At 44.0% G+C, this 23,894-nt stretch overlaps 1 protein-coding gene across 1 annotated transcript in view; it reads right to left on the minus strand.

The window, feature by feature from the left end:
- Nucleotides 1–34: 34 nt before the first annotated feature.
- Nucleotides 35–23,894, minus strand: part of LOC129867486 (calmodulin-regulated spectrin-associated protein 2-like) — a 97,400-nt gene continuing 73,540 nt past the window's right edge. Inside the window, exons 7-17 of the mRNA XM_055940926.1 lie at nucleotides 15,316–15,406; nucleotides 15,082–15,181; nucleotides 10,494–10,525; nucleotides 10,312–10,381; nucleotides 8,004–10,116; nucleotides 6,458–6,594; nucleotides 5,862–6,085; nucleotides 5,093–5,198; nucleotides 3,457–3,572; nucleotides 2,649–2,767; nucleotides 35–2,306 (exon numbers count right to left, since the gene is read on the minus strand). Coding sequence (XP_055796901.1) covers nucleotides 2,001–2,306; nucleotides 2,649–2,767; nucleotides 3,457–3,572; nucleotides 5,093–5,198; nucleotides 5,862–6,085; nucleotides 6,458–6,594; nucleotides 8,004–10,116; nucleotides 10,312–10,381; nucleotides 10,494–10,525; nucleotides 15,082–15,181; nucleotides 15,316–15,406 — 3,414 coding nt within the window. The 3' untranslated portion in view covers nucleotides 35–2,000. The remainder of the gene's footprint in view (nucleotides 2,307–2,648; nucleotides 2,768–3,456; nucleotides 3,573–5,092; nucleotides 5,199–5,861; nucleotides 6,086–6,457; nucleotides 6,595–8,003; nucleotides 10,117–10,311; nucleotides 10,382–10,493; nucleotides 10,526–15,081; nucleotides 15,182–15,315; nucleotides 15,407–23,894) is intronic.

Raw genomic sequence — 23,894 nt, forward strand, 5'->3', positions numbered from 1 at the left:
AGACTATTGTACATGACAATTGAGGAAGGAACACTTGAGGACATGCTTCATTTTATTCAATGCAAAAGAGAAACAAACCCAACCTACAATGTTCGGCAGTAGGTTGTATGACAGCACAGCGTCTGATAAACAAAATGGAAGCAGTTCTTTGTCAGGAGGAAGGAACTTACGGCAGCCCTGTGCAATGTCCACTTATACCGATTTAAACAAATAGCCATTAATCTTGACCTTAAACAGCCAAATACAACAACTGTGACAGTGGTCCCACTGTAATATCCCTTTCTACAAAATTCCTGGAACTTCATAATAACGTGATAATAATCTTTACATTTCCAGAGACATATACAACTTGTCTTTTGGTAATTCCTTAAATATATCCCTGCGAAAAAACCAAACACCAATGTGTGTGTATAGTATTTGTCGTCAGATATCCTCATCCCCAACCTTCATAAGTTGTTGCTCGAGGAGGCTCCTTTCGAGTAGTTTTAAGACAAAAGGAAAGTGTTGAAGACTCTACCCGTATGTACTAACAAAGTCGGTCACATTCTGCCTTCACGGGTCTCTAAAAAAGTACTTTATCAAAAGTACTTTATCATCTTACTAGCAGTATCCTAATGTAACTAGCCTGGTGTCAAGCAGTATCCTAATGTCACCGTAGCCTGGTGTCAAGCAGTATCCTAATGTCACCGTAGCCTGGTGTCAAGCAGTATCCTAATGTCACCGTAGCCTGGTGTCAAGCAGTATCCTAATGTAACTAGCCTGGTGTCAAGCAGTATCCTAATGTCACCGTAGCCTGGTGTCAAGCAGTATCCTAATGTAACTAGCCTGGTGTCAAGCAGTATCCTAATGTCATCGTAGCCTGATGTGATAAGTCATTTGACATTGAGAATTTATAAAAGGAGAGGATTCTGAAAACGTTTGAGGTCTACTAATCAACTGAAACAGAATTAACAATAACTACTGTTTATCAGCCATTCCATTTTTAAAGTACAAAATCTAAATCGCAATCCTTTAAAACAATGTTCTATATAATGGATTTATGGCCACAATTGTAATACTAAATCTAAACGTATTAGCATTTTCAAATGGTCCAAATCATTACAGACAGACGTATCTGATATTTCACCAAATCTGGTCCATTTGGTGACAATTGAAAGGAGATAACATAGATTTGAGTTTATTTTTGGTTCACAAACCTGTTCTGAGCCCACAGCATCAAGGAAGTTTAGTCTGGTTTAACACTTTAAGAGGAGGAATAAGCTAAAAAAAATATATATAAATATAAATACACTTGGCGTAGTTGAGGAATACTATATATCGGACTTATTGTGTGGATAACACTAGCTGTATGCTTGCTGTAAGGTATTTTACACTTCTTTTTTTTGGCCCTCAATCTCGTGTATAGCTTATGAAGACATGTTGCATTTGAACCTGAAAACATGAAGAAAAAAGCGTTCTCACCTTAGCATAGAAAAGTCTCGAAGGTATAGTTTTACTGTCAGCTTATTGCACTGACATACAAAACAAAAAAACAAAACAAGCGTAAGGCCACACATTTGAACAGATGAGTAACATTCAGTGCTTCAGTGTCCCAAATAAAACATTGTATAACATTCATACCTTCTCCTTTTTGTCTCTCTTTGGGCAACCCCCCCCATACACACGCGTGCTGTAATAAAATGACTCGAAATCAGACAACCTCTTACACTAAAACAGATCAGTGACATTCATTTACACATATTAAATAGTGTTTTACATTCCAGTTGTGCATATCTTTAACTGAGTCCCCGTGTCCAGTTTGGAATTTGAAAAGGTAAATGGACAGGAATGAAAAAAGAGCGAGAGAGAGGGGGGAAAAAGTACAAGAAGTATGTGTTCATCTAACTGGCATTGCAGGTGCTGAATCCTCATGGATATGTACAGTGAAGTGCAAATTGAATGTGGACTGTTCCATTTGAAGGGAAATGGCGGGGGAGGCTGGGAGTGTACGGTAAGTTCCATTAGGGCTTGGCAGGTAACACTTTCTTAGGGGTGGCTGGTTTCCTGGTTTGCCATAGGTGGCCGTGGATCGTGATGGCATCCACACTCGCCGACATGGTCTTGGCGGGAATCTGGCTGAACTGCTTCCTGTCCGAGTTGTACTTGAAGAGGCCCTCGATCATCTTGCTCATAATACTCTTGGGCCCGATGCCGATCAACTTGGTGGCCTCGTCCGTTTCGGGGCTGTATACGTACAGGGAGCGGAACTGGCAACCCCCGTCCCTGAACAACACCAGGAAGTTGTTGGCTTCTGATTTCTCCATTTCCTGCAGAAGCGAAGCAAATAAATGATCATCATCATACAAGACAACAGACGTGTCATGATGACTTTCATTGTGACCAGCTCTTGATGCTTTAAAAAAAAAAAAATGCAGTGACTTCTGAGGTAAAAATGTCAGTTGTCAAAAATATGAACACTAATCTGCATATTCTTAGTAAATAATCTATTATAATTTGCCATTTAGCAGACTTTTATCCAACGCAACATAAAGTCATGTAAATATCACCATGATCAAATGAAAAGCATTCATCTGGAGAAGTGACTTTATTGTTTTGATGAGCTGTACATTAAGATGCCCAACACTGTAGAAATAGAATGACCAGATTACCTCCACAATCTTGTTCTTCTGACCTTCGTTGACCTTGCCCGCCAGGCAGCAGTGGGCTAGCGCGTTCTGGATGATATGCTTGTTCGATTTGGCACTCGGCTCCTTGTACAGTTTGGGCCCTGTGCACACCAAGGGGAAAAAGATGATCAATCGTCATAGCAACCACTCTACCAAGGGCCTCGGAGGTTGTGCCAGCAGTTTGTCAGTAAATCATTTATAGGCGTCATCTTAACATCCCTCATCATGGAATCTCGAGACCAAGGGCCTTCTACGCTATCATCATCATCCTCATCTTGATCCTTTCAGACTGAAATTTTGCTGAGTTGATTTCACTCTGTTTTACTTGTCTTAATAAGTCTAAAACAATCATTAATGCAGAACAATCATGGCATATATGCACATTAGATTCAACATGTTACTCAACCCAATGTGCAGAGAGTGGGGTTGCAAAAATTCCAGTAACTTTCCCAAAATTCACTGGTTTCTTAGAAATTCCGGTTGGAAGATTCCTGGAATCGGGAGAGAATAAGCAGAAAATCTGGGAATCCTCCAACCTAGATTTCTGGAAAAGTTACCAGAATGTTGCTACCCTAGTGCAGAGTGACAAAAACATAACTCAAGCTGTTAGTGGTACTCTAATTTTAAATATGAAAATATGATAGCAATTTGGAATGATGAATCGGACACAAAATCAGATGTCTAAACAGCATGAAGTGTCCCGCAGTATTCAGAACTTCACAAAGCCAATCAAGATCAATTATAATACAGCTAATGAATGTGTCTTAGCGGTGATGAGGTGACCACCCACCGGTGTACTCTGTGTTTGATTTCACAGATGAGGCAGTGGAGCCATTCTCCCAATCGTCCTCCTCATTCCGGCTTCCAGATCGACAAGGGGACAGAAAACCATCTGCAGAATCAGGCCTGACACACACACACACACACACACTTAGGTCACCTCTCTCCACGGGTAAAGCGTTTTTACCTCATGTAGAGTATAGCCTCTTCAAGGACTTCAGTACAGGCTATTTGTGTGCAAAGTACAAACAGTGTCTACCTTAAAAATGTGATAACAGGGATGTGCTTTGTATATCAAGTACAAGCTTTCTAAAGAGCTCTACACAGTCGACGTAAACGGAGCCGCCGGAGGTCCGTTTGAGTCGCGTTCCGAAAATTCAGCCTCACAAAATGTACGTCGGCTCCGTTTTCTTAGACTTCAAACAACTGTGAAGCAATGTGATGAAATCAAGTCCTCTATGGGGAGAGTTACTACAAAACACCTACATCTCAACCAGCGCATCTTATTGAGATAGACTTAGCACGGGGAAGAGGTGACAGTCTGTCAGTGAATGCAGCAAGTGGAATATAGGCAGGAATATTTCCTGTTTTGTGTAGAGAGGGTAAAAAGCATTAAAGCAGGGGTTGATGGTGAGATCTGACAAGGTCACAGTGAAGGGTTTTGGTGGGACCATGAGGCATCACATGGATCATGTTCATTAGGCACCAAACGGATGAAAACGTTGCAAACGTGTTCCTTTGCGTGCCCTAATGAACATAAGACACTGGGCCAATACCAAGTCCAGGGTTAAGACTTGCCATAAGAACTCTCATTCTCACATTTACATTTTAGTCATTTAGCAGACACTCTTATCCAGAGCCACTTACAGTAGTGAGTCATACTGGTCCCCCGTGGGAATCGAACCCACAACCCTGGCATTACAAGCGCCATATGCTCTACCAACTGAGCTACACGTGTACAGAAGCTGGGAGAGTGAGGTGGCTTCAGGGTTAAACTACTACACAGGAACTAACCTTCTCCTTCTCAGTTTAGGAGAGCTCAGTAAGAAGCACAGACTGCCAGAGTGTAAGCTGGCACTTCTGACAGTTTCAGAACATTAGGAGATCAAAGAGAGAGTACGTAAGAAAGAGAGGGTGGGTAGGTAAAAAAGAGAGGGTGGGTAAGAAAGAGGGGGTGGGTAAGAAAGAGGGGGTGGGTAAGTAAGAAAGAGGGGGTATGTATGAAAGAGAGGGTATGTAAGAAAGAGGGGGTATGTAAGAAAGAGGGTATGTAAGAAAGAGGGTATGTAAGAAAGAGGGGGTATGTAAGAAAGAGGGGGTATGTAGGAAAAGAAGAGTGCAGAGAATATAGAACGCGTTAGCTAGGTTAAAAGCTGTTGGCTGGAGAAAGGGGTTAACAAAGCAGGTCAGAAGTGATACTCAAGTTCAATGAAACAGTGTCAATAGTGTAATTTTAGGATGAATCCTAATTTCCATTTAAGTCAAATTTGCACTTAGTCTCCTATTGACTGCATGGCTACGTGAAAATTCAAATTCAAAGTGGAAGTTAGGATTCACCACTTAGTGTAGAAGAAATGTTAAGATGAAATTCAAGTAGCTCTACATATGCATAGTTTTCCTATACTGTAAACAGAAAGGAGTCTTACCTTGGGGTTCTCTTCTCAGATTGCACAGTGTCGCTGTCCTGCAGGTTGAAAGAGGCCAGAGACAAGCTGTCTCCCAGGTTGAGAGAGGCCAGAGACAAGCTGGGCACTGAAAAAACACGAGGTCGTGAACCTAGATGTGAAACACAAGTTTGGCCAAAGACTGGACCACACAGTTACACCACGATCACAACACGATGCCGTCCGTCACACTTTGTGCCCACCTTGTCAAGGCTATCTGCAGCATCATCTGATGTGCACAAACACACCTCCTGTATGGCTCATTCAATTTGACAAGAATTTGATTTTGAGTTCACTTTCATAGTTAAAAAACGGACATTGGTTGCCTAGGAACCCACCCAAAGTCACACATAGCATAATGAAGTGTCTTTGCCAGACTACCAGAGATCGATTCATGCAACACATTACAAGATCAAATGAGTCAAATTGGTTTGGCAAAGCAGTTAAGAAATCCGCCAGGGTTAACTACTGCATTTAAAATAAGATGCTTTCACAAGGAAGCAATGCAAAAGGTTAGTAGTTGGTATGCAGATCTCTACTACAACTAGAACACTCTCTAGTCTGCAATAAGAAGCCATGCTGATCTGCAGAAAAACAGTGTTTTATCACAGGAGGCACTGAGCTGTAGAGAAACAGTGTTTTATCACAGTTGGCACAAAGCTAGCTGTGGTGGCATGCTCAGGCACAATCACCACACCAACAACACCACCATTGAGTCCTGACTCTTGAGAGAGGTCGTCTCCACGGTTACCTGCTGCCCTGGCCGGGGTTCTGGAGGAGTCCATGCTGTCCCGGTGGGTGGACCTGGGCCGGGCTCTCCTATGCTTGGCGCCGGACAGCCGCTGCTGCTGCTTTATCACCGTGTCCATGTCCTCCGTGAGCTTGAGCTGCTTCCTCCTCAGGTACTCCTGCTTGATGAACTCCCGGCGAGTTTTCTCATCTTCCTTCCTCACGTGCTCTTCCTCCGCTTTCACTCTGAGAGGAAGAGGAATGGTCATTTATGAGCGTCAATAGAAGACAGTAGATTATACTAGATGAAGAACAGCTAAAGCTATGACCGGGACGTAATCATACCTAAACTATGGGATGTAATTGTTCCTAGTATGATACCAAACCATTAGTAGTAAATGTACTTCAATCCATTACATCACCATTTGATGTACTTTGACAAATACAATTTGAATAATTAACATTTAAAAGGCATGATACAATGTGTGACAGGCTTTTAAAACAACTTTTTTGTTTTGTTTAAGTTCACTCTACAATCAAGTGGGAGTGTCTGGATGTGTGTTTGCATATATGTATGAGAGCACGTGTGTGTGGTGGAAGGGAATACGTAGTATGTACCGTGACTCCTCCTTCTTCCGCTCTAGCTCCGCCTCTTGCTGCAGCTTCTTCTGCTGCGTTTCCTTGTCCCTCTTCAATCTCTTCTCCAGGAGAGCAGCCCTCTTCTGAGCCATGTTGTCTTCCCCGTTCCCATCACCCTGGGGACAGAGACACACAGTCAGCTACAGCCAGGAACTAACTACAGGGTTGCATTCAGAAAACTTGTATGTAAGAACAAACATAACATGTAGAATAAGGAATCACATTGGCTCTATTCATGGAATTTCTATCTGCTACGTAGGACACAGTTTGGCTACTGAACGTGGTCCAGGAATTCCCTGGCTAATGTGAGCTGTTGTTTTTTTCCCCCCTGGTACATTTAAAAGGAGCAGTTTCACTGACCAAGATTATACAGTACCTATTCCTCTGGACTGAAAATCCCTTTAAGTGGAGACTCCCCTGAACATGCTAGCACTGTCAATGGAGACTTTTAATTGATCTGCTGCTCTTTAATTATTTGTTATTCTTATCTCTTACTTTTTTTGTGTGTGGGGGGGGGGGGGTATTTTCTTAACACTGTATTGTTGGTTAAGGGCTTGTAAGTAAGCATTTCACTGTATTCGGCACATATGACAAATACAATTTGATTTGATTGAGCATGGTTATTAGTCTAAGAGTCTGAGCAATGGTCTCTTGTTGAGTGTTTTAAAGCAATTGTACAACTAAACTGTGAACGGTGCTCTCTCTAATAGCATCCCTGTACTGACCAATATTTCTTACTATAGCACACTCAAGATCCAATACCATGTGCAAAAAAAACGGATAATTTGATTTCAATGTGACCTCATCACAACTACTATCCTACACCTAGCTCAACATCTCTGCCAAGCCACTTCTCAGCAGCTGCATTTGAATAATTCACAAGCTCCAGTTCCCTGACCTAGATGAAGCCACAGACGACTGGCTAGTTTAGCGTCCTCACAATAGGAAGAACCATGTTGTCCTCAGCCCGACCTATTTAAAGAGCCATTCCTCATGTGTTTCCTTTCCAAAAGTGTTTCCTTTCCAAAAAACAAAGATGATTACCAACAGAACCAAAGCATATTGCTTTGTCATAGAACTGGGACACAGGTTTTTTTCAATTACTTAGGAAAATAGTAATTTTTTGGCAGCCAAATGTCCAAAATCTGTCATTTACACACTGATGTAATGGCTATTGTTTTGGAGATTATTCAGAGGGAAAATATTCCCCAACATTAAAGCCATTCCAACTGTACAGTGAGTGAATACAGTTGAAATAGCAACTGTATTAAAAAGGCTATACAGAACATTTGCCTCTGGGGACACTCTTGAGCCAAAAGGGGTTCTTTAAATGGACAGAAATATAGAAATGACCAGTAATGGGTGGAAAAGAGCACACATGGAAACCATGTATTTGATACCATTCCATTTATTCCGCTCCAGCCATTACCACGAGCTCATCCTCCCCAATAAAGGTGCCATCAACCTCCTGTATCTCACAACTATTAGCAACTAAACTTCCATAGTGTATCTTATAACTTCCTACCTTAAAGAAAAAGCCACAGGACATTTTCTCGTCATCGCCATAGGTCCCCTGCATGTCTTCACTCTCCTCCATCCCCTTTCCCTCCAGGGGCTTGAACACGTACAGAGGCACCTCAATCAGATTGCTTCTGGCCTGGCCAAACATGTCTGAGATAAAGGGGGTCTCTGTGGGAGTGACCGTAAAGGACTCTTTCACTGGCTGGGCCAGCACTTCAGATACGGTCGACTCTATTATGGGTTTAATCTCCTCCATTTTGTACTTGTGCTCCATTTCCTTCTCCTCCACATCATCCTTCTTGGAAATCTCTAGTGTCCCTGGTTGTGTTCTCTGGTTGTTTTTGGCTGGGGAGGAGGGTGACGATGCACTAACAGCCTCTCTCTCTGGGGTTAGCACATGCTCAGTGTCCCTGTCTCCGGTCTCAGGGGTTTCACCGGTGGGTTTGTCCCCCATGTAGGTGAAGGCCATGGCCTGACATGGGGAGAAACGGCGCAGGCGGGGGAGGCTGTCCACAGACTGGGGCGCCGTCAGGCAGCGGTTATAGGGGGCCAGCTTAAGCTCGATGGGGCGCGGAGTGCGGGGGTTCCGTGAGTGGAAGGAGGCCGACTTCCTCTTGATGCTGGTGGGCGAGTGGTGGGCGGAGCGGGGCGAGTCTGCCGTGGAGGGAGAGTCGGAGGAGCGGACAGAGGCGCGAGCATATTTCTGGGGTGAGGGCTGGGTCTCGGGAGGGGGAATGACCCAGGCCTGTTGTTGCCGTTGTTCCCTCATGGCCATGATGGCCTCCTGCTGCTGGGACAGGCGCTGCATCTCCATCTGCAGGAAGCCCAGTGAGTGGTTGAGCTTCTCCATGGAGCGTGTGTAGTTCGCTAGATCCACCTCACTGGGACCTTGACCTCCCTCTTCTCCCGTGCTTCTTCCTGGGGATTTCAGCCAGCAGATCCCGAAGGGCGCCTGCCCCTGCTCGGCCCCGTCAGGCGTGTCCGCTTTGCTCCTCTCAGTTTTCCTCTCCTTCTCTGCAGTCATCTTCCCCCTTTCCTCCTCTCCTCCTCCTACTGAGGCACCATCGGCCTTCCTCTTGACCACGTCCAGGAAAGAGGAGTGGTCCATCCTCTGGCGGTGAAGCGTAAACGCTGCCTCCACCTTCTTCTTCTGCGCCTCAATGGTTTTTCGCTTCTCCTCCAGGCGCATGCGCAGCTGAACCATCTCTGTTGCCATGGCCTGAGCCGGGTCACTAGGCGGAGCAGCCTGCGCTGGCCCAGTGGGAGGGGCTTGGGTAAGGGGCATGCTCTGTTGATGAACAGGGCTGTGCTCTGGAGTGGGTGCCCAGGAGACGGAGAGGGGGAGGCCCAGTTCCGAGCCCTCGGGGGTGGTCTTGAGGGAGCTGCCGCCCCCACTGCTGCTGCTTCTTCTTCTCCCTGATTCGGGGTTGCTGAGCTTCCGGAACTTCTGCTCTGCGAAGCTGGTCATCTTGATGCCGGAGCTAGTGGAGGGAGATTTGCCATAGCTTGAGCTGCTGGGGCAGGGACTGTGTGTGTCCATGTCTAGCTCCATGCTAGTAGCTTCCCCCAGCGAAGAGTCCTCGTCCAGCATCTCGGCGATGTCCTCTGTCCTCAAGTGGATGTCTGTGTCCACCTCTGTGGTGTTCAGTGAGTCGAGGTACATGTTCTCCTGTTGGGCCTTAGGGTCCAGGCCGACTACACCTCTGCCCCGGTTTTGACTGTGCAGGAAAAAGCCATGGCTGATACCCTCCGTCAGGGGGCATTGTGGGGGCTTCCTCCCGGTGTTGTGGATGATCTGGAGGGCCTCCTCCATGCTGGGGATGGCTGCGCCTTTTCCATGCCCAACCAGGGCTGATGAGCCATTGGGTTGAGGTCTGCCAGGCTGTCTTGGCAGATCGGGGCCTGCTAGGCTGTCCGGGCAGCCCTCCTCCTCAATGCCCACGCCCTGCCCATTGATGGGCTGGAAGGACAGGTTCCTCTTCATGCCCCGGGACATTTGGTGGACCTTGAAGCCCTCTGTGCTGGTAGAGCGAGTCATGCCATGGCCGGGGGGAGTAGACGTCTGGGTGTCCTCTTTGTCGAAGGGAATGTCGTAGGATACCCCGTAAGGCCCGGACCTGGTAAAAACAAACAGTCCATCCATCCATCCACTGTGGTGTGTGTAGTGCTTTTAATAATCCTACAGCCCAAAAACTAAGACACAACTAACCAGTGTAATTTAAGCATAACAGGGGTACCATTTCACATCAGAAATATGCTACTCATATACCAAGTAATAATGTCAATTTATTCACATAGTCCATGACACTCACCTTTTCTCCTTGGGCCAGGTTCCTACGCAGCCATCCACAAAGGACATTGAGGTGGATCTCTTCATTTCACCTGGATGATGAGAATGAACAAAATAAACATCTCATATCAGATATAAGGGACTCCATTCAAATTCAAATGTTTATTAATGTTGAAAGCCAAACGTTTGAAGTGATCTTGTTACCTGAGTTCCTAGGTTGAGGCCGGAGAGGCAGACTAGAGAGAGAGACATTTAGAAAATTAGATTTACAATCATGAAAACTTAAATGAAAGCTTTTTTTTTAAAGCTTTGGCCCCATAGCTTGAGCAATATATCATGTATGTCCAACACTGAATACCATTCCAGATAAATTTGTATAACCTCTATCCAATATCCTCTGTAGTTGCTGTAGCTTTTAAAACAGATAACCACATCAAAATAATCCAGGTCAGAAGAGCTAGGGCGTACTGTATTGTACTGAACTGAGCTGAACTAAACTGTGTTGAACTAAACTGTACTGAACTAAACTGAACTGAGCTGAACTAAACTGTACTGAGCTGAGCTAAACTGTACTGAACTGAACTAAACTGTGTTGAACTAAACTGTACTGTACTGAGCTGAGCTAAACTGTGTTGAACTAAACTGTACTGTACTGAGCTGAGCTAAACTGTACTGAGCTGAGCTGTATTGTACTGAACTGAGCTGAACTAAAATGTACTGAGCTGAGCTAAACTGTGTTGAACTAAACTGTACTGAGCTGAGCTGTATTGTACTGAACTGAGCTGAACTAAAATGTACTGAGCTGAACTAAACTGTACTGAACTGAGCTGTATTGTACTGTACTGAACTGACCTCACCTAAGTAATAGAATGTGTGCTACTGCTGTTCTATTGTAGTCGTTAGGTCATTATTGTAAAATGTTTTCTTCATACTGACTGGTCTCTCACAGTGGAGCATGCAGGGCACCTTGGGTCTGGCGAGAGAGACCAGACTTCTCAATTATCAAACACAACATGTAAAGTGTTGGTCCCACATTTCATGAGGTGAAATAAAAGATCCCAGAAATGTTCCATATGCACAAAAAACGTATTTCTCTCAAATTTTGTGCACACATTTGTTTATATCTTTGTTAGTGAGCATCTCTCCTTTGCCAAGATAATCCATCCACCTGACAGGTCTGGCATATCAAGAAGCTGATTAAACAGCATGATCATTACACAGGTCCACCTTGTGCTGGGGACAGTAAAAGGCCACTAAAAATGTGCAGTTTTGTCACACAACACAATGCTACAGATGTTTCAAGTTGAGGGAGTGTGCAATTGGAATGCTGACTGCAGGAATGTCCACCAAAGCTGTTGCCAGAGAATTGAATGTTCATTTCTCTACCATAAGCCGACTCCAATGTCGTTTTAGAGAATTTGGCAGTAAGTCCAACCAGCTTCACAGTCGCAGACCATGCGTAACCACGCCAACCTAGGACCTCCACATCCGTGTTATTCACCTGCGGGATCCTCTGAGACCAGCCACCTGGACTGCTGATGAAACTGAGGAGTACTTCTGTCTGTACCTTTTTGTGGGGAAAAACTCATTCTGATTGGCTGGGTCTGGCTCCCCAGTGGGTGGGCCTGGCTCCCAAGTGGGTGGGCCTATGCTCTCTAAGGCCCACCCATGGCTGCGACCCTGCCCATAGATTAGGGCCTAATTTATTTATATAAATTGACTGATTTCCTTATGTGAACTGTAACTCAGTGAAATTGTTGAAATTCCTGCATGTTGCGTTTACATACAGTACCAGTCAAAAGATTGGACACCTTTTCCACATTGTAGAATACTAGTGAAGACATCAAAACGATCAAAATTACACATATGAAATCATGTAGTAACCAAAAAAGTGTTTATCAAAATATATTTTATATTTGAGATTCTTCAAAGAAGCCACCCTTTGCCTTGATGACAGCTTTGCACTCTTGGCATTCTCTCAACCAGCTTCATGAGGAATGCTTTTCCAACAGTCTTGAAGGAGTTCCCACATATGCTGAGCACTTGTTGGCTGCTTTTCCTTAACTCTGCGGTCCAACTCATCCCAAACCATCTCAATTGGGTTGAGGTCAGGTGATTGTTGAGGCCAGGTCATGCAACACTCCATTGCTCTCCTTCTTGGTCAAATAGCCCTTACACAGCCTGGAGGTGTGTTTTGGGTCATTGTCCTGTTTAAAAAAAATTAATGATAGTCCCAATGTGCGCAAATAGTTGGATGGGGAGCTTTGCTGCACAGCTATTTTCAGGTTTCTCCAGAGATGTTCGATCGGGTTCAAATCCGGGCTCTGGCTGGGCCACTCAAGGACATTCAGAGACTTGTCCCAAAGCCACTCCTGCGTTGTCTTGGCTGTGTGCTAAGGGTTTTTGACCTGTTGGAAGGTGAACAGGTCTGCCCCAGTCTGAGGTCCTGAGCAGGTAAGGATATCTCTGTACTTTGCTCCATTAATCTTTGCCTCGATCCTGACTAGTCTCCCAGTCCCTGCCACTGAAAAACATCCCCACAGCATGGTGATGCCACCACAATGCTTCACCGTAGGGATGGTGCCAGGTTTCCTCCAGACGCGACCCTTGGCATTCAATTATTGGTTTCATCAGACCAGAGAATCTTGTTTCTCATTGTCTGGGAGTCCTTTAGGTGCCTTTTGGAAAACTCCAAGTGGGCTGTCTTGTGCCTTTTACTAAGAGTGGCTTCCGTCTGGCCACTCTACCATAAAGGCCTGATTGGTGGAGTGCTGCAGAGATGGTTGTCCTTCTGGAAGGTTCTCCCATCTCCACAGAGGAACTCTGAAGCTTTGTCAGAGTGACCATCGGGTTCTTGGTCACCTCCCTGACCAAGACCATTCTCCATCGATTGCTCAGTTTGGCCGGCAGCCAGCTCTAGGAACAGTCTTGGTGGCTCCAAACTTCTTTCATTTAAGAATGATGGAGATCACTGTGTTCTTAGGGACCTTCACTGCTGCAGAAATGTTTTGGTACCCTTCCCCAGATCTGTGCCTCAACACAATCCTGTCTCGGAGCTCTACGGACAATTCCTTCGACCTCATAGCTTGGTTTTTGCTCTGACATGCACTGTCAACTGTGGGATCTTATATAGACAGGTGTGTGCCTTTCCAATTCATGTCCAATGAATTGAATGTACCACAAGTGGACTCCAATCAAGTTGTAGAAACATCTCAAGGATGATCAATGGAAACAGGATGCACCTGAGCTCAATTTCGAGTCTCATAGCAAAGGGTCTGAATACTTACATAAATAAGGTGTCTGTTCTAAAAACCTGTTTTTGTTTTGTCATTATTGTCTGTAGATTGCTGAGGATTAAAAAAATATATATTTTAGAATAAGGCTGTAACGTAACAAAATGTGGGAAAAGTCAAGGGGTCTGAATGCTTTCCGAATGAACTAAATATACTGTATTTTCCATTTAGCAGACACTTTTATCCAAAGGGACTTACAGTACACTCTTAGAAAAAAGGGTTCCAAAAGGGCTCTTTGGCTGTCCCCATAGGAGAACCCTTTTTGGTTCCAGGTAGAACTATTTTAGGTTCCATGTAGAACCCTCTGTGGAAAGGGTTCTACATCAAATAAAGTTGTATTCGTCACATGCGCCGAATACAACAGATGAACCAACAATGCAACATTTTAAAAAGTAAGAAACATTTGCTAAACTAAAGGAAAAATAGTAAAACAATAAAATAACAATAACGAGGCTATATACAAGGAGTACCGGAACCGGGTCAATGTGCAGGGGTATGAGTTAGTCGAGGTAATTGAGGTCATATGTACATGTAGGTAGAGGTAAAGTGACTATGCATAGATAATTAACAGTGACTAGCAGCAGTGTATGTAAAGAGTGTGAAGGAATGTGAATGTACGCGCGTGTGTGTGTGTTGGAGTGTCAGTGTAGTATGTGTGCGTGTGTGGTTAGAGTCTAGTGAGTGTAGTGAGTGTACATCGAGCCTGTGCAAGAGAGTCAGTGCAAATAGTCCGGGTAGCCATTTAATTAACTGTTCAGCAGTCTTACGGCTTGGCGGTAGAAGCAGATCAGGAGCCTTTTGGTCCCAGACGTGGCGCTCCGGTACCGCTTGCCGTGCGGTAGCAGAGAGAACAGTCTATGACTTGGGTGGCTGGAGTTTTTGACAATTTTTAGGGTATTCCTCTGACACCACCGGGTATAGAGGTCGGCCCCAGTGCTCTACTGGGCCCTACACACTACCCTCTGTAGCACCTTGCGGTCAGATGTCGAGCAGATGCCATACCAAGTGCTGATGAAACCAGTCGATGGTGCAACTGTAGAACCTTTTGAGGATCTGAGGTCAAAATATCTTCAGCCTCCTGAGGGTTACTGCACTGGTAGAGCTACATCCGCAATAACATCTGATAAATGTGTGACCAATAACATGTTGTTTTATTTCAATAGGTGTCGTCGTGCCCTCTTAACAACTGTCTTGCTGTGTTTGGACCATGATAGATCCTTAGTGATGTGGAATTCAAAAGGGTTCTACCTGGAACCAATAGGGTTCTACCTGGAACCAATAGGGTTCTACCTGGAACCAATAGGGTTCTACCTGGAACCAATAGGGTTCTACCTGGAACCAATAGGGTTCTACCTGAAACCAAACAGGGTTATTGAAATGGTTCTCCTATGGGAAGAGTGCAGTGCGTGCATACCTTTTCTTATGGGTGCCCCCAGTGGGAATCAAACATGCTGTACCAACTGAGCCACATTGGACCATGAATGAATAACAAATAGTACCTGGGTGGTTCTGGGCTGGGCGGTCTCTCCATGAAGCTCTTCTTGGTGACATTGGAGATGGGAACTGAGGGAATGTTCCTCAACAATGTGAGGACTGGCTCTGAAAACACAAACACCATAACTCTCATTAAAACCAATCCATAGAGCAAGAATGATTTCACTGGGATGTCTGAAGGTTTGCCAAAAACCCCCAAAACAGATCTGAAGTACGAAACACGATTTCCCCCGTCTTACCTTCAGTATCCAGAACTCTTGGTTGTACAAAGGAGGGCTTCACCTCTTCAAACCAACAGAACAGCTCGGCCAGGAACACAAGGTAGTTATTCTGGAAAAGACCAAAACACAGACAGGATATGGGGTTAAGGCAGTAGTAAATAGAAAGCGGACTGTCTGCAAACATCAACAGTGCACAACACCTGGCAAACGAATCCTGCAACATGAACTCTTTGAGAAAAGCACGACAGTTCACAACTGTCAAATGTAGTGTACCTGTGCTTCCACAAGATGTCTCTGTTAACTTCAAACTTTTTTTCTTATCTGTCAGTGCACATCATTAATACTTAATGAAGTACGGTCAGTTAGTACAAATTCTCTTAACAAAAAAAACTTTATTCTAGACCCAAGTCAATCCACCAATCTGTTAAAAGGTAAGAATGTGAGCTCCCTCAGTTACTTCTCTCATCTCATTTATACAGTATTTCCCCCCTAAATCAATCACACTGAAAACAGCAGAGGTGCTTTTTATTTTCTTCATATACCCCCAAGGGTCACGTTATTTTCCTTTACTGTACAAGAGTGATCGTGTTAACTTCATCTGTCATTTAGATAATGGCATGTGGTACTAATCGTACTCAAATGTGCCTCTGAGTGAAATAAGAAAAAATATGGACTAGCCTAGTTTCTGCTATTCTCCCGATGGGCACAGAACCAAATTAATAGGACCGTCTGTGGATGTGCATGTCCAGACCACCTGTACACAGAGCGGAAAGACATTGTTTCCTTTCCCATGGTACACAGAGGGGAAAATCAACCAATCCTAGAAATGGAATATAGGCCTGGTACACAGAGATGGGAAAATCAACCAATCCTAGAAATTTAATATAGGCCTGGTACACAGAGATGGGGAAAATCAACCAATCCTAGAAATGGAATATAGGCCCGTTACACAGAGATGGGAAAATCAACAAATCCTAGAAATTGAATATAGGCCCGGTACACAGAGATGGGAAAATCAACCAATCCTAGAAATTTAATATAGGCCCGGTACACAGAGGGGAAAATCAACCAATCCTAGAAATTGAATATAGGCCTGGTACACAGAGATGGGAAAATCAACCAATCCTAGAAATGGAATATAGGCCCGTTACACAGAGATGGGGAAAATCAACCAATCCTAGAAATGGAATATAGGCCCGTTACAGAGATGGGAAAATCAACCAATCCTAGAAATGGAATATAGGCCTGGTACACAGAGATGGGAAAATCAACCAATCCTAGAAATGGAATATAGGCCTGGTACACAGAGATGGGAAAATCAACCAATCCTAGAAATGAAATATAGGACTTGTACACAGAGAGCTAGATGACCAATCATGGTGTGTTATTATTACAATTCCTTTGTTACCATCCTCGCCCAGCGACACATAGCCCAGAGTCATGTTCATTAACCACCAAATGGAAGAAAACACACTGCAACAGGGAGGGACTACCTGCACTTGTCCAATAAGAGACACTCATTTCCATTTTCCATTGCAAAACATTTTGCTACAGTGTGCCCCAATGAACATGACCCGGGGTTTCCCAAGGAGGCTGGCACAAGAACGTGTTGACTGTTCAGATATGACCTTGAGTATCCGCAGTGTTCATCAGCTCAGCAACACAGCTTCAGACAATGGGAACATTCCCTCAATCAGCGCAAAAGGATTGTGTGAGTATGCATGTGTGTGTGTGTGTGAGTGTATGTGTGAGTGTATGTGTGTGTGTGTGTGTGAGTGTGTGAGTGTGAGTGTGAGTGTGAGTGTGAGTGTGAGTGTGAGTGTGAGTGTGAGTGTGAGTGTGAGTGTGAGTGTGTGTGTGTATCCAGAGACGGGCATTTCTGTTACATGTATTTGAAATTTGTATTTCAATGACTTTTTAGTATTTTGTTGTTTGCATTTCACTGGCCTAAACTACAATCCAATGTAGATAGACCTGTAATATATATATTTTTTGTGAGTGTAAAATACAAAATACTTCTCTATACCATTTTTTAAAAGCAGTTCAATTTTTGTTTGGCCCCCTTTCACCCTGCCTTGGTATCAGAAGGCTGATGGCACTATAGTGTGATAAGTGTCTGGTAAATTATTTAAATGTAAAAATTAACTCTTGCAAAGCATGCTGGGTATTATTCTAATGAGCTCCACCCCTGAAACAAGGACAATAACAATACCCATTGTGCTTTGCAATTATTATTATTTTTTTTACATAAAACATTTACATTTTGGTCATTTAGCAGACTTATCCAGAGCAACTTACAGTCGGTGCATTCAACTACGGTAGATAAATAACCACATATCTAGGGCTGTGACATAATGGAATTTTGAATGATGGTAATTGGCCAGCCAAATGACAGCGGTCACCGTAAAACCCTTTTTTTAAATGACGTACATTTTCTTCTCTCCTCCACTCCTGACTGCATGTTCTGGAATTGAAATTGAATTAATAGAATAGGCGTCCCCAATGATGGCATGATGGGTGGATTGGCGGCCATTGCGAGTTTACCCACAGGCGCAAAGCAGGAAGTAAAATATGTGCTAAAATACGTGCTGTGATTTGTTGATTCAACTCAACTGACATTACAAAAAAATACATTCAATTGCATGAAACACACCAGTTAGACTCATTTGAATGAACATTCTACATTACAATGGACATTATTGCATCACAATACCAGGCAGCCATTGCGAGTGTAGCCCTGAGTTTACCAGTCAAATTGCCAGGGTTAGAGGAGATTCCCTAAAAACACGCCACTTCAATACAGCTACGACGTTTTCGTAGCAGTTTAGGATGATGCAGGTTTGGAGAATTAACGTTGTAGGTTAGGAGAATTAGGTTAAGGTTAGGCATAATAAATACAAATACAAGTAGTACTATTTTGAATGGAAACCGTGAGCAGGTTTTGGTCATAGCATGTATCCATAAATTAATTCTAAGAGCATAGCACATCCTGTTTTTACATTAGCCAATAATCTCTTCAACCCAAATAACCAGTGACGCAAAACCAGAGCATCAGAATCACTTTGCTCATATTACAAGGTGATAATAGCCTCATAACACACGTAACGTTTAAAATTTTAATCTCTAATGAATCGTGAGAGATTATTCAGTAGCCAAAGCATTGACAAACAACCATTCGGCCAGAACACCGACAAACACAATTATCTAATGACAAACTCTGTATACAGTAACAACTTAACTACAGTAAAAACTATCACAATGATTATTAATATATTGTCAACCAAGTTCAATCATTCAAAGTACATTGCTATTTCTGAACAGAACATAGCAATCTCTAATCCTATAACATACAGTATAACAAACAATATCAAACATTTCTCAACTGCATGTAGTTTCTTCTGGCCTGCTGCACTATTTCTGTAGCCTGGTCGCAGATCTGTTTGTGCTGTCTTGCCAATCCCTATGGTCATTGTTACATCAGTTTGCAAGACAACACAAACTGATCTGGGACCAGGCTATAATTTATATTGCGGTTAGCTGCAGTAACCAGCCTACCAACTCCAGGTCTCTCCAGCTACAGTAACCAGTCTACCTCCTCCAGGTCTCTCCAGCTACAGTAACCAGTCTACCTCCTCCAGGTCTGTTCAGCTACAGTAACCAGCCTACCCCCTCCAGGTCTGTTCAGCTACAGTAACCAGCCTACCTCCTCCAGGTCTGTTCATCCAGGTCTCTCCAGCTACAGTAACCAGCCAACCTCCTCCAGGTCTCTCCAGCTACAGTAACCAGCCTACCTCCTCCAGGTCTGTTCAGCTACAGTAACCAGCCTACCTCCTCCAGGTCTCTCCAGCTACAGTAACCAGCCTACCTCCTCCAGGTCTGTTCAGCTACAGTAACCAGCCTACCTCCTCCAGGTCTGTTGCGGGGGCCCTCCCATTAGATTGTGAAGTGATATCTCTCCTAACACACTCTCCAGTCAAACAGCCAGTCTCTTCTGGCCCTTGGTTTCCTACTGATCTCCTACACCACAACCATGTCGCCTGACAATACCTCGACTCCGTTGCCAGATTTCCCTGTCACTCAATGTTCTGTGGCGGGTTGCCAGATGTGCAGATTTCAGCGTGTCAGTCCATGTCTATGAAGAGAGCTCATTGGTTACTGAATGCAAACAAAGTTGACGCTAAAAATGGAGGGATAATCTGTTTAGCAGGGACCACACTGGTAAAAACCCGCCCCCTCGATGGGCGCCCGCACACAGGATACCACGAGCTGTGATGCCATTAAAATCACTGTAGCCAAAAAGGGGGATTAGACTACAGACCTGTGTGACTGATAGAAAGACCGAGAAACACAGCCCTCTTATAAGCCAACAGGTTAAAAGCAAGACCGTAGCTTGTAAAAACTGTGACACTGCAACCTACTTCCACAGAGCAAACGTATTATGTACCCTCAATAGATAGCAGCACAATTGTGATTAAGCTTGTTAACGTTAGACGAAGCAAAACGTCTTACTCCTTTTTTCATTTTCAGTCTGCAGATGGCAATTTAGATCAGCAGTAAATTCATTAAATATAACGTATGACTCAAAGTGAGGAGGTTGACGTGATTTAGTACCAAGGCTTCTAATAATAAAAAAAAAGACTTTCACGTCCCTGTGTACCCAGAGATATGTTAGTGTATGTTGAGGGGGGGGGGGGGGGGGGAATAAAAACAAAACAGCCAACAGTATTGCATGCCGTTTATACACACACTTTGTATGTCCCTTCAACCTCTCAAATGACTCCATGGGGCGGCAGGTAGCCTAGTGGTTAGAGGGGGGAGGCAGGTAGCCTAGTGGTTAGAGGGGGGAGGCAGGTAGCCTAGTGGTTAGAGGGGGGAGGCAGGTAGCCCAGTGGTTAGAGCGTTGGGCCAGTAACCAAAAGGTTGCAAGTTCGAATCTCCGAGCTGACAAGGTAAAAATCTGTCGTTCTGCCCCTGAACAAGGCAGCTAACCCACTGTTCCCTGGTAGGCCGACATTGTAAATAAGAATTTGTTCTTAACTGACTTGCCTAGTTAAATAAAGGGAAAAAGAAATAAAAAGTGAATCATGGTCACAGCGAATGGGATCATTACATCATCATACTGCAACGCAGCATGTTGAATCTCTCTCAGCATGATGGGAACTGCACTGTACTGGCGACTAGGGTGTGCTGAGCCCACAGAAAACTGGGTCATCACATAACCAGCTCTGGATGGCCCGGCGGCCAAATTCCAAACCTATTCTCAGCTCTGTACTGCAGGTGTCCGTGAGGACGGTATTTACCAGCCGAACGGCTGTTTGTCAATGCTTTGGCTACTGTATAATCTCTCACGATTCATTAGAGATGAAAATATGAAAACGTTACGTGTGTTATGAGGCTATCATCACCTTGTAATATGAGCTACACTACCGTTCTCACGGACACCTGCAGTACATGATAGATTGTGGTCACCGCGATAGATTGTGGTCACCGCGATAGATTGTGGTCACCGCGATAGATTGTGGTCACCGCGATAGATTGTGGTCACCGCGATAGATTGTGGTCACCGCGATAGATTGTGGTCACCGCGATAGATTGTGGCCACCGCGATAGATTGTGGTCACCATGATAGATTGTGGTTACCATGATAGATACAGATAGATACAGTAGAACCTGCTATACTCAGTCAGTAAGTTCTGTTTTGCATGGCCCGCAGTCCTGAACCAAATTCCCTCCAAAGTGACTTATTCAGGATCTGATTCAAGATCCGCCAGCAGTGTCCAGGTTTTTTTTGCAAAACACAACACTTTATAATAATTTTTTTGGATTCCTATTTTTCAAGGGTTGCTGCAGCACCCTCAGCACCCCCTACTTCCTGCAGCCGTGGGTAGAACGACCCGGTAGACTAACAATTGTTGACAGTATTTACGTTAAAATAAAGCCAGAAATACAAGCATTTCACTGCACCTGTAATAACCTCTCTGACCAATACATTTGATAAAAAATATATTTTTTATGAAATTAAATTAATGTATTAGAATAGATATGACGTTTATTTTGTTTTTATTCACGGGTCTTCATCCATTTAATCATTGGTTACACGGTTATACAACTACCGTGCCAGCCCTAATGAACTCAACCCCAAACTCCCCTTTCCTCCCCTGTGGCCACGGGTACTGCTCTACTACAAGCCATGCCTAAAGAGTCCGTTTATACAGAAAACTGGGCCATAGTGAATGGAGAGCTGTTTGTTTCCCGCCAGTTTCTCAATACATTGGCAATAATACACGTGGCCAACACCCTCTATTCACAGCCTAAGAGACAGACACTTTGTGTCCATCCATTCTGCTCAGCCTAGGAGACAACACACACCATGTGTCCATCCATTCTGCTCAGCCTAGGAGACAACACACACCATGTGTCCATCCATTCTGCTCAGCCTAGGAGACAGACACTTTGTGTCTATCCATTCTGCTCAGCCTAGGAGACAGACACTTTGTGTCCATCCATTCTGCTCAGCCTAGGAGACAGACACTTTGTGTCCATCCATTCTGCTCAGCCTAGGAGACAGACACTTTGTGTCTATCCATTCTGCTCAGCCTAGGAGACAGACACTTTGTGTCTATCCATTCTGCTCAGCCTAGGAGACAGACACTTTGTGTCCATCCATTCTGCTCAGCCTAGGAGACAGACACTTTGTGTCTATCCATTCTGCTCAGCCTAGGAGACAGACACTTTGTGTCCATCCATTCTGCTCAGCCTAGGAGACAGACACTTTGTGTCTATCCATTCTGCTCAGCCTAGGAGACAGACACTTTGTGTCCATCCATTCTGCTCAGCCTAGGAGACAGACACTTTGTGTCTATCCATTCTGCTCAGCCTAGGAGACAGACACTTTGTGTCCATCCATTCTGCTCAGCCTAGGAGACAGACACCATGTGTCCATCCATTCTGCTCAGGAATACAAACCCATATAAGAGCTTCCAGTGAAAAATAAAAGGGGGAAAATGAGAGAGAGAGAAGAGAAAAAGAACGGTACATAAAGAGAGAGAGAGAAAGAAAGAGAGAAACAGAGAGAGCTATAGAGAGAGAGAGCGGTCGTCACAGACAAACCTGGCTGCCCAGAGAGGACAGGCTGTGCTCACTCTGCTCCAGAGGAGAGGTAGAGACAGAGGTGCATTTCCTACTACACTGTGACAAATACTCAGACCTAAGAGCATATTTCTTTCCCAAAATTATAACTCAATACAAAGAATTTGAAACTATAAAAGATGAAGAAAAAATAAAATATTTATTGGGTGAAAAGCCAAAATGTGCAGTTTTGGCAGCCAAATATGTGTCCTCCTGCCACAACCTGAGGTACAGCCAGTGAAAAATGCAAAGTAATGTTGATAATATTTCCCATTTAGCTTAGTTTTGTTTTGTCTTTCATACCAGGTCTTATGTCTTCTCAAGTCATATTGACACTGGTCTACTACTGTTGCTTTAATTTATTGTTGTTCTGATTAATATTGTTGTTGTAGTTGTTGTTAATGGTAATCCCATGTCCACTACTACTGTTATTATTGCTGTTGGTCCCACCATTTATTTATATATAAATATATATATATTTTGTATATATACACATATATATTTGATTTTTATTTTTCGAAATGTATACTTTGACAATGTAAGTAATAACGAACTTGCCATGTCAATAAAGTCAATTGAATTGAATTGAATTGAGAGCTATAGAGAGAGAGAGCTATAGAGAGAGAGAGCTATAGAGAGAGAGAGCTATAGAGAGAGAGAGCTATAGAGAGAGAGAGCTATAGAGAGAGAGAGCTATAGAGAGAGAGAGCTATAGAGAGAGAGAGCTATATAGAGAGAGAGCTATAGAGAGAGAGAGCTATAGAGAGAGAGAGCTATAGAGAGAGAGAGCTATAGAGAGAGAGAGCTAGAGAGAGAGAGAGAGAGCTATAGAGAGAGAGAGAGAGAGCTATAGAGAGAGAGAGAGAGAGAGCTATAGAGAGAGAGAGAGAGAGAGCTAGAGAGAGAGAGAGAGAGAGAGATATAGAGAGAGAGAGAGAGAGAGAGAGAGCTATAGAGAGAGAGAGAGAGAGAGAGAGAGAGAGAGAGAGCTATAGAGAGTGAGAGAAGGCAGAAGAGAAAATAGAGACATCGAACTCCAACAAACCAGAGCTGTGGTTTGTGAGGACAGAGTTGACAAGATCGATTTCAGACAGATCCCATTGTCCACCATGCTTTGTATTACATAATACGAATGTACACACTGCACACACTAGCTGCCTGTCCGTTTGCCTGGTTTACCCAGTGTCCATAGCTCTTTGGACTGTCTTCGTTCCATAATGATAATTTTATTTGCAAAGTCTCTTGGAACTTTTGGTGCCAACATGGCACCCTTTAAACATGAAGTTGACCTAACTCTGTGTACAGTAATACCCTTTTCACACTACTGCCATGAGCCAGACCACGAAGAGCTGTAATGTACTGGCGTGGTGAAGCATGCAGCCTAGTTGAGAACAAGGTATTAGTATCAGAGCCAGCACAGTACAGTAGTGAGAACAGGGTATTAGTATCAGAGCCAGTACAGTACAGTA

Source organism: Salvelinus fontinalis, chromosome 12, assembly GCF_029448725.1.
Source record: "Salvelinus fontinalis isolate EN_2023a chromosome 12, ASM2944872v1, whole genome shotgun sequence".
NCBI lineage: Eukaryota > Metazoa > Chordata > Actinopteri > Salmoniformes > Salmonidae > Salvelinus > Salvelinus fontinalis.